The 12003-nt window shown below is 41.5% G+C and overlaps 1 protein-coding gene across 7 annotated transcripts in view; it reads left to right on the forward strand.

Annotated features, from left to right (window-relative positions):
• Positions 1 to 964, forward strand: part of LOC122921608 (phospholipase DDHD1-like) — a 38774-nt gene extending 37810 nt beyond the window's left edge. For 4 of the 7 annotated variants that reach the window (XM_044271717.1, XM_044271719.1, XM_044271721.1 and 1 more), the window contains one exon: positions 111 to 964. In XM_044271717.1, coding sequence (XP_044127652.1) covers positions 111 to 304 — 194 coding nt within the window. In that variant the 3' untranslated portion in view covers positions 305 to 964. The remainder of the gene's footprint in view (positions 1 to 110) is intronic. The other 3 variants (XM_044271718.1, XM_044271720.1, XM_044271723.1) reach the window with 1 other exon arrangement.
• Positions 965 to 12003: the final 11039 nt, after the last annotated feature.

The raw sequence follows: 12003 nt of genomic DNA on the forward strand, positions 1-12003 counted from the left end.
ACATTCAAAATGATCATTTCAGAGAATGCCTACACGATTTACGGTTATGTAAATTATAATACGAACCTAAAATGACTATATGATCATTATTTTCTCTTTTTTTTATACTGATCTTCCAGTGGACTTGGAGCACCGGATTGACTTTGAGCTGCGAGAAGGGCTGGTAGAAAGCAGATACTGGTCAGCCATGACATCGCACACTGCATACTGGTCCTCCATGGACGTGGCGCTCTTTCTCCTAACGTTCTTGTACAAAGATGGCCAACTGGACGAAGAAGACAAGCTAGGTGTAGATGAACTATAGTGGGCCACTTGCTCTAAACCAGTGTTCAGCTGGTGGACTGGCAGACTGTATGAGGCATTGAAGATGCACGTTTGAATGTTTTCGTTTTTGTTCCTAGGACGCACCTTAATTATTATAATTTACTTCTTATCCGTTCCTTTTAACCCCCCCCCCTCCCCATTGTTCCCATACATAACAGCAATAGAGACCCCCTCCATAGTTGCCTGATGCAGCACGTAGTTTGTATATGCGAGTGCCTAATCTCCTCAACGTCTCTTTAGGTGACCTATAGGCGTTGCGGGAGGAGACCAGCGCGGTTTTGCCGCCCGGCGATGGTGTGAGACGTTGTCCGGAACGCGTTTGACTCTGCATTAACCTAATGAGCTATTCAGGATTGTGTTCTAATAAAATTAAGAAAACTTCAGACTAGCGTGACCTAATTCTAGCTTATTAATACCTCTCATTAGTCTTATTTAATTTATTATTATTATTATTATTATTATTATTTTAATTTTTTTTATGACTTTTTTTGGGGAGCCAAGAACCATAATTATTTTCTACATATTTTGGAGTTTATTTCCCAAAATACATATCTTTGTACAAAAATAACTGTGGACACTGGCGCACTCTTCAGTAATATTTTCATTATAAAAAGTCAATAAATCTTTGTGGTTTCACATACAAGAGTGTGGATGGAATTCTTTAGGAAATGCTGAGAATGTGTCGTAGCAGCTACTGATATGTGATCCTCGGGAGGGGGAATGGATTATAGAGACCCCCAAATATTAGTGTCAACATCTGATTTTAATTAATGGAGTATGTGGCCTCGGATTTCAGGCCAAGCTGAGCTTTGTAGAAGAAGTTAAGACATTGATGTGGAAGATCTTATTAACCGCTTAAAGGCTAAGGACACCTTTTGGGGCAAATTTTTTGTGATTGCGTTTTACTTATTTTTGGCTAAAAATATATATATATATATTTTTTTTTAAGTTGGTCTTCATTAAAACGTCAAAATCAGTTTATTTGCTCTTTAGTTCTGACAGCTCATGGGAAGCCTTATCTCTGATATCCTGACCTCATAAACACTCATGTAAGCTATATTCTTATCAGTGTGAGTGCTTATGATTTCAGTAGATCAGAGACGAGGCTTCACATGAACAGTACAGCTATTGGGACTCAGGAGCAACAGTCTGCAAATGTGAAGATTTTTAACCCCATAAAAACTGCTGATTTTTTTTAAATCAAGATTTTTAGCCCTAATCCAATCATAAAATATTGGCCCTAGGTCCATAGCCTTTAAAGGGATCGTCTAGGACAGGGATGCTTAACCTGCGACTATCCAGCTGTTGCAAAACTACAACTCCCAGCATGCCTGGACAGCCTACAGCTATTAGGGCATGCTGGGAGTTGTAGATTTGCAACAGCTGGAGGGCCGCAGGTTGGGCATCCCTGGTCTGGGATTTTGATATGGATGGCCATCAGATCAGGCGGGGGTCCGACACCCAGCACCCCCTAGCTCTGAAACTGTAGTGGACAGAGCTGGTGACTGCATGTTTTGCTTGGTAATATCTGTTTCTGGGAAAGCTGGGAGACTTCTGCTGTCTCTGTAGGAGCGCAGTTATAAGGTCTATACCTGGGCAGTCGTTCCCCATGTGAAACCTGGGTGTAAAGATAGTTATTGAATCTGGCAGTCAGATGATGATGTTGCTGTGACTCCCATTAATTGTAGGTCCACCATATGGAAGAAATTAGAAGCACATGTGGACACCACAGCCGTGCGCATTCCTCACATGTCAGGCAGTCATGGTGTCCAAACCCTACTAATGTGCTGAGCTACTGGATGCCACTAAAGTCCAAAATCCCAAAGGAAAACAAACCTCCGCGATGGATTTACAGAGCGAGTTGGAGACCATAGATTACTATAGGCTGAGCTTTCGCCATGTATGTCGGAAGAGAGATTAGCAAAAGCGTTGAATGAGAGGTCACATACAGAATATTACAAATGACGCGTGACAAAAAGCAAAACCCAGTGCAAAGGGATGCTCATAGCATGTTGGGTGTTGAAAAATAATGCAGTGATTTATCATTAGCTGTATACACATGGAATTGCCTTTTTTAAAGGGGTTGTCCAACCCTTTCCTCAGCATAGGCCATCCCTATCTGATCTGCAGGGGTCTGACACCCGGGACCCCTGCGGTTCTGCAAGTGTCTCCGGTACAACACGGCTCCGTCTGTTGTGCAGTGGACAGAGCTGGGTACTACAACGCTGCTCCCATTCACTATGGGTCAAAAGTGGGCAGCTAAAGTGTTAAATGGAGTGAGCGGACTACACTAACCAGAAAGGTTCCCAAAATTAGGGTTATTTAGTTTAGAATAGACAAAAAAGGAGTTCTCTCCTCTGGGACATAGATGGAATATCACAAAGATGTCAGCATTGTCAGATAGGTACGGGTTTCCACCTCTGGGACCCTCTCGTATCTCTGGCACATGCGCTTCGATCCTCTGTTCACCGCTTTAGGAGTTCTGAAAATAGCGGTGTGGCGGCTCGGCCATTTCCGACATTCTCACAGTGGTGAATAGAATGGCGGTGGCACTTATGCGGTACACTCACCATTCACCACTATGGGACTTTGGAAAACTGCTAAGAACGCTTGGCTCACCTATTTTCGGAACTCCCATAGCGACAATGAGGATGCCGCGTTTGCTCCTTCACTAAAGGTGCTCCTGTCCTGGTGACGGGACTGGGACCCCCAGATTGGCTAACCCCTTTAATAATTATGTGTAAGCTATCGGCGGTCAGTACAGAAATCTCCCCCATCCTCCATTTATACCCAAGGCATTAACGATAATTAGGGGGTGTCTGCTCCCAACATTGATGGAACCATGTTACGACCTGCCACCCAGTAATATCATCAGACCTCACCGGCTGATGTAATAGGTCATAGGCTGCATAACTAGTTATCACCAGAGCATGGAAGGTGGCTTGATGATGTCATCAGACTGCATCCACCAGGTGGCTTCTATCCGCAATGGAATGAATAGCAATAGGTAAAGCAAAGTATTTACAGAGTTACTCAACTTCATAAGCAGATGTAACCGGTAAAATGTCCAGGAGCAGCAATGCTGTGTACACGTAGCAGGGTCGGAACGGTCAGTAATGCACCCTCAAACCTGCAGAGAGACTCCATACAAGCTCCACTGCGGTGTTCACACATTGTACTATTAGTGGGAGACTTCGCTGGCAGCTTTTTCATCACATTATAAACCTTTTAGCAGGTCCCTGTCCCCCCCGCCCTTCTCCGCCACTCACACGCATACTGGTGAAAGGCTAGGCTTCCACCCTATAGTGAAAGCTTTACTGTACCCACATGCATACCAGTAGTAAAGAATGCTTCTGCCGTTTACACAGCTGGTTTATATCTGCGCTACGAGTGCTGGAAACATGTCATCCATAGATCTGTGTGTCAAGTGCCGAAATAGCACAAATATTTCTCTATCATAGCCTTGATATTTCAGGCTGCATAATATGGAGCCGTTCTGGCAGAGAAGTCAGTTATGACCTTGACCCCCCCCCCCCCAGCCGAGAATTGGGTAACATTTTAGGTCTAGAAAAAAAGGCTATTCCAGTCTGATAAAATACATAGGAGCAGTATTACAGTAGTTATACTCTTGTACATAGGAGCAGTATTATAGTAGTTATATTCTTGTACATAGGAGGCAGTATTATAGTAGTTATATTCTTGTACATAGGAGGCAGTATTATAGTAGTTATATTCTTGTACATAGGAGGCAGTATTATAGTAGTTATACTCTTGTACATAGGAGCAGTATTATAGTAGTTATATTCTTGTACATAGGAGGCAGTATTATAGTAGTTATATTCTTGTACATAGGAGCAGTATTATAGTAGTTATATTCTTGTACATAGGAGCAGTATTATAGTAGTTATGTTCTTGTATATAGGAGCAGTATTATAGTAGTTATATTCTTGTACATAGGAGCAGTATTATAGTAGTTATATTCTTGTACATAGGAGGCAGTATTATAGTAGATATATTCTTGTACATAGGAGCAGTATTATAGTAGTTATATTCTTGTACATAGGAGGCAGTATTATAGTAGTTATATTCTTGTACATAGGAGGCAGTATTATAGTAGTTATATTCCTGTACATAGAAGCAGTATTATAGTAGTTATATTCTTGTACATAGGAGCAGTATTATAGTAGTTATATTCTTGTACATAGGAGCAGTATTATAGTAGTTATGTTCTTGTACATAGGGGCAGTATTATAGTAGTTATATTCTTGTATATAGGAGCAGTATTATAGCAGTTATATTCTTGTACATAGGAGCAGTATTATAGTAGTTATATTCTTGTACATAGGAGCAGTATTATAGTAGTTATATTCTTGTACATAGGAGCAGTATTATAGTAGTTATATTCTTGTACATAGGAGGCAGTATTATAGTAGATATATTCTTGTACATAGGAGCAGTATTATAGTAGTTATATTCTTGTACATAGGAGGCAGTATTATAGTAGTTATATTCTTGTACATAGGAGGCAGTATTATAGTAGTTATGTTCTTGTACATAGGGGCAGTATTATAGTAGTTATATTCTTGTATATAGGAGCAGTATTATAGCAGTTATATTCTTGTACATAGGAGCAGTATTATAGTAGTTATGTTCTTGTATATAGGAGCAGTATTATAGTAGTTATATTCTTGTACATAGGAGCAGTATTATAGTAGTTATATTCTTGTACATAGGAGGCAGTATTATAGTAGATATATTCTTGTACATAGGAGCAGTATTATAGTAGTTATATTCTTGTACATAGGAGGCAGTATTATAGTAGTTATATTCTTGTACATAGGAGGCAGTATTATAGTAGTTATATTCCTGTACATAGAAGCAGTATTATAGTAGTTATATTCTTGTACATAGGAGCAGTATTATAGTAGTTATATTCTTGTACATAGGAGCAGTATTATAGTAGTTATGTTCTTGTACATAGGGGCAGTATTATAGTAGTTATATTCTTGTATATAGGAGCAGTATTATAGCAGTTATATTCTTGTACATAGGAGCAGTATTATAGTAGTTATATTCTTGTACATAGGGGGAAGTATTATAGTAGTTATATTCTTGTACATAGGAGCAGTATTATAGTAGTTATATTCCTGTACATAGAGCAGTATTATAGTAGTTATATTCTTGTACATAGAGCAGTATTATAGTAGTTATATTCTTGTACATAGGAGCAGTATTATAGTAGTTATATTCTTGTACATTGGAGGCAGTATTATAGTAGTTATATTCTTGTACATAGGAGGCAGTATTATAGTAGTTATATCCCTGTACATAGGAGCAGTATTTTCTATAGGAGCAGTAATTTACATAGAAGCAGTAATTTCTTAAACTTCTAGCGTAAAGTTTCAGTATATAAATGTTCCTAAATCTTCAGACGGCGCTGACTCATAACCCAGTCTATTTTCGCATCAGGGCTGCCACCCACAGCATTACTGCGCAGCACATCAGGATCGGGAGAAATTCATATGACTGGTCATGTTACGCAGTAACACTTTCTTGTCTTGACCACATAGGAAAGATTAATCATGGCTTACAAGAGGCGGAGGTCTCAGCTGTAACTATGGAGAACATAACATCAGCGCAGATAACCAGTATACCGTCCTGTCATGCTATCCTTCCCTATCTTTCATCAGTCTTTTTGACTTCTTGCACAGTTAGAAAACTATGTTATCTTTGTGGTATTTGTAGTCACATGGTAACTTATATGTTTCAGAATTATTATTTTTTGTTTGTTTTTTTAATTCAAAATCTACCATTTTCTGTCTGCAGCTCTTATGCGTCTCCATGGCACTTCTGTCTCTCAACTTCCCCATTCACATACATGCTCAGAGAAGCATGTATGAATTTTCAATGGGGAGAGAGGAGAAGGTTGCTGCCACACACTCCTGGCGGTAGGTTATCTCCTGGGACAGTGATAGGCAAACTGCGGCTCTCCAGCTGTTGCAGAACTACAACTCCCAGCATGCAGACTGCCTACAGCTTTCAGCCTACAGCAGGGCATGATGGGAGTTGTAGTTTTGCAACAGCTGGAGAGCCGCAGTTTGCCTATCGCTGTCCTGGGAGAACAAAAGGATCGGGCGCTAAAATGCACGCCGGATGCGTCTCCCCCCCAACATCTCCTGTACCAGAATCTAACCACTAATATACTGCCTCTTATATACAAGAATATAACTACTAGAATACTGCTCTTATGTACAAGAATATAACTACTAGAATACTGCTCTTATGTACAAGTATATAACTACTGTAATACCACCTCCTATGTACAAGTATATAACTACTATAATACTGCCTCCTATGTACAAGTATATAACTACTATAATACCGCCTCCTATGTACAAGAATATAACTACTATAATACCGCCTCCTATGTACAAGAATATAACTATTATAATACTGCACCTATGTACAAGAATATAGCTACTATAATACTGCTGCCTATGGTACAAGAATATAACTACTATAATAATGCCTCCTATGTACAGGAATATAACTACTATAATACTGCCTCCTATGTACAAGAATATAACTATTATAATACTGCACCTATGTACAAGAATATAGCTACTATAATACTGCTGCCTATGGTACAAGAATATAACTACTATAATACTGCCTCCTATGTACAGGAATATAACTACTATAATACTGGTCCTATGTACAAGAATATAACTACTATAATACTGCTCCTATGTACGAGAATATAACTACTATAATACTGCCTCCTATGTACGAGAATATAACTACTATAATACTGCCTCCTATGTACAAGAATATAACTACTATAATACTGCTCCTATGTACAAGAATATAACTACTATAATACTGCTCCTATGTACAAGAATATAACTACTATAATACTGCTCCTATGTACAAGAATATAACTACTATAATACTGCTCCTATGTACAAGAATATAACTACTATAATACTGCTCCTATGTACAAGAATATAACTTTGGATTCTCCAAAAATCAAGGAAGACCCACGGAAGAAAAAATGGTCAAGGAACAACGGAAACCGTTTTTGCGGACCGCAAAAAAAAAATGTTTGTGTGCATGAGGCCTTAGGCAAAGTCTTGAAGCTGGTAGTGAGAAGTTCAGATTATGGTGGACGTCGGTTGTAAATAGTTTGCAGAGCGTAGCGCACGGGTAATGTGGTGGACAGAGATGAGGGAAGAGATGCAGCACTGTGGAGAGCTTAGTGGGTGAGAACGAGCAGTTTAAATTGGATTCTATGGTTCTAGATTATGCCACAAAAAGATCCCCTATCTAATGTATAAGTGATAAAAGTATCACTGCTGTGAGCGCCACCGACCACCAAAACAAGGGTGCTGAGCCCCCTCATCCCACCTCACTGCACATTTTTCATGGCTGCATTTCTTCCTGAAACGGCTCCACTCATGGGCTGTGTTTGGTATTGTAGCACAGCCCCATGCAAGTGAATTAAAGACCAACCTCATAGGCATAGGGGGGTGCACTTTTCTAAAAGTCTTTAAATGTAGCAAAACCTTTCAGGGGCTATGGCTTAGGCTACTTTCACACTAGCGTTCGATCGGATCCGTCTGCATTATTTTTAGCATATAAAAGCTAAGTGTGAAAATAGCCTCGTACGGATCCGTCCAGACTTTCAATGTAAAGTCAATGGGGGACGGATCCGCTTGAACATTGAGCCATATTGTGGCATCTTCAAACGGATCCGTCCCCATTGACTTACATTGTAAGTCTGGACGGATCCGCTCGCCTCCGCACGGCCAGGCGGACACCCGAACGCTGCAAGCAGCGTTCAGCTGTCCGCCTGTCCGTGCGGAGGCGAGCGGAGCGGAGGCTGAACGCCGCCAGACTGATGCAGTCTGAGCGGATCCGCATCCATTCAGACTGCATCAGGGCTGGACAGAAGCGTTCGGGTCCGCTCGTGAGCCCCTTCAAACGGAGCTCACGAGCGGACAGCCGAACGCTAGTGTGAAAGTAGCCTAAGGAGTAGGATGTTGTCACTGAGCTAGAGGGTCCAGGAAACCCTGCAAATCCAGTGAACGGAATAGGGGTCGACAGTTACAACTCTGCTTCCTGTGAAAAACATTTGGCTCCGATTGTAATTGTGGCAAGTGAGACCTTTTCAGGGGGTGAGAGATCAAGGTTAACGCTGCCAAAGGCTGACTTTTCGGATTTCATTTTGAGATGCCGTTTCATTTTCATTATCTAGAACCTCCAGAATCCCATTTTTTCATCAGTCCAAGTGTAGACAAAACCTGATAATTATTTTCCAAAATTATAATTTTTCATTATTATTACTCTAATGGAAACCAGCTCAGCATATGCTTATAGACAATCTGAACAGGCAGAGCTGCAGTGTAAAACATGGAGCACAGCGCTGGAGAAATTTCATACCACCTCAGTCTCCAGCAGACATTATATTTAAAGGGCATCTGTCAGCAGTTTTGTACCTATGACACCGGCTGACCTGTTACATGTGCGCTTGGCAGCTGAAGACATCTGTGTTGGTCCCATGTTCGTATGTGCCCGCACTGCTGAGAAAAGTGAAGTTTTAATATATTCTAATTATGCTAATGAACCTCAGCATTTTGATTGACAGGGCCAGACAGTGTAAACATGCTCATACCTGCCTTGCCCTGTCAATCAAAGTGAAGAGGGTGCAGCGGTTGCAGAGAGAGCAGAGCCTCAAAGTGCAATGGCAATGCCCCCGTTGCTCCGAGAGACTCATTTGCATATATTAAAACATTGTTTTTCTCAGCAATTAGGGCACATATGAACATGGAACCGACACAGATGTCTTCAGTTGCCAAGAGCACATGGAACAGGTCAGCCGGTGCAATAGGGACAAATCTGCTGACAGATGCCCTTTAAGAAGAGTCGCTCATTATAAGGCCCCCAGCATACGACTGGCTTTTTGGTCCGCATCTCATGTGCATTTTTCGCGAATCAGAGGCAGACCCATTAATTTCTATGGGGCCACAAAAAATGCGAACAGCACGTCCGTATGTCCTTCCCACAAAACAGATAGAGCATGTCCTATTGTCTGTATGTCTGGAAAAATGCGGAGGGCACACAGGCCGGTACCAGTGTTTTTCAGATCCACGATTTGTGGACTGCAAGATGGCTACGGTCGTGTGCATGAGGCCTAACTGTGTCCTAATGGATGACAGCTTAAAAAAGAACAGGCAACACTGATGCCAATGAATAAAAGACCAGCATGATACCTAGAAGGATTGTGGTATGGGTGTCCACTTCAGTGGGTACTGTAAAGCTTACTAATTTATTAGCCCAGTTTAAAAAAATAAATAAAAAATACCCAAAAATTTTAAGGGAACCTGTCACATTAAACATGGTGTTGGAGTTACAGGCGGCATGTTATAGAGCAGGAGGAGCTGAGCAGATTGATATATAGTTTTATGGAAAAAGATTTTGTATAATTTGTAATTTAGCCATTTACATTACTGCTTTGAAGTCCAGGAGGCGGTCCTATCAGTGATTGACATCCTGCCCCCATGACTGTGTATACAGAGACAGCTGTCAATCACTGATAGGACCGCCTCCTGGACTTTAAAGCAGGAATGTAAATGGGTAAATTACAAATGATACAAAATCTTTTTCCATAAAACTATATATCAGTCTGCTCAGCTCCTCCTGCTCTATAACCTGCCGCCTGTAGATTACACTGCATTTACACGGTGACAGGCTCCCTTTAAGATACCGCATTTGTGCCCTGAAGGCTGTATACACCTCCCCACTATGATGGGACAGGAATGCTGCACGCTGCTAAACTGTAACCAGAAAGAAGACGTGGGGCTCTTTCCGTCTCTCAGGATTGCAGATTTATTGGACAATACAAAGATGGAATCCGGGATTTCCAGGGACGGGATGTAATTATTGGAAGGCGGCGGGTCTTGCATCATACTCCTCAGCTGGAACTGTGCTCGGCTCCCAGTGTTTGCAGCTTCTAACAGCCTGGGCCTTCTCCATCTGTGATATCCAAATAAGGACCCAAAGCTCAGGGGTTTGGATTCACGCGAAATATCACCTAGAGCAGAGGCATCATTAATTTCAGCGCAGAGGCTGATGTCAGGCGCACTCCCACTGACTGCTGGCTCTCGCCCTCTCCGCCTGTCAGACTTTATATAGTATACTCAGCTAATTCCTGAGCTAAACGCCCAGAGGACAGAGCTATACTGGTAATACTGGCGGCAAATGAAACGTCTCTTTAGGGCGGCTCTACGGTATAGCTACACGTACCCCTACAGATTGTCACAAGGCCTTCCAATGCATTCTTCCTGATCCCTGGCATGAACCAGGAAGACCAGGATGAACAGGGTATGTTGAATCACTGGATGACGCAGGTGGAAATGTGATTGCGTATGATTAAAATATACCAGCGTATTAATCCACTGTGAGCTAAAGGCAGGGACACACATCTCCTCCCGGAGGAAAGCTCTACCTATACTGACGTATTGCAGCAGACCTTCAGCTGTGCGAATGGCTTTAACGCAGTCTTTTAGCCTGTGAGTATAAACAGGAATATTTCCATTTCCTTACAGCAAGCAGAGCCCTTAAAAACAATGAGCAATTAAAACAGGGAAACTTATCTAAACTGGTGTAAAGTAAAACTGGCTTAGTTGCCACTAGCAATCAGATTCCACCTTTTATTTTTCTCAGTTCCTTTGGAAAATGAAAGGATCAATCTGATCGGTTGCAAAGGGGGAAATGAAGGCAGTTTTCCTTTACACCAGTTTTGATAAGTCTCCCCCAAAGGTTTAAGTATGAGAAGGTTGTGTAGTGGTTCTTTATACCATGAAAGACTGGAGGAGCCTGTGGAGTACAACGTACACAGTGACTACACCAGCAGAATAGTGAGTGCAGCTCTGCAGTATAATACAGGATGTAACTCAGGATCAGTACAGGATAAGTAATGTATGTACACAGTGACTACACCAGCAGAATAGTGAGTGCAGCTCGGCAGTATAATACAGGATGTAACTCAGGATCAGTACAGGATAAGTAATGTATGCACACAGTGACTGCACCAGCAGAATAGTGAGTGCAGCTCTGCAGTATAATACAGGATGTAACTCAGGATCAGTACAGGATAAGTAATGTATGTACACAGTGACTACACCAGCAGAATAGTGAGTGCAGCTCTGCAGTATAATACAGGATGTAACTCAGGATCAGTACAGGATAAGTAATGTATGTACACAGTGACTGCACCAGCAGAATAGTGAGTGCAGCTCTGGAGTATAATACAGGATGTAACGCAGGATCAGTACAGGATAAGTAATGTATGCACACAGTGACTGCACCAGCAGAATAGTGAGTGCAGCTCTGGAGTATAATACAGGATGTAACTCAGGATCAGTACAGGATAAGTAATGTATGTACACAGTGACTGCACCAGCAGAATAGTGAGTGCAGCTCTGCAGTATAATACAGGATGTAACTCAGGATCAGTACAGGATAAGTAATGTATGTACACAGTGACTGCACCAGCAGAATAGTGAGTGCAGCTCTGCAGTATAATACAGGATGTAACTCAGGATCAGTACAGGATAAGTAATGTATGTACACAGAGAATGCACCAGCAGAATAGTGAGTGCAGCTCTGGAGTATAAT

Source organism: Bufo gargarizans, chromosome 11 (assembly GCF_014858855.1).
Source record: "Bufo gargarizans isolate SCDJY-AF-19 chromosome 11, ASM1485885v1, whole genome shotgun sequence".
Lineage (NCBI taxonomy): Eukaryota > Metazoa > Chordata > Amphibia > Anura > Bufonidae > Bufo > Bufo gargarizans.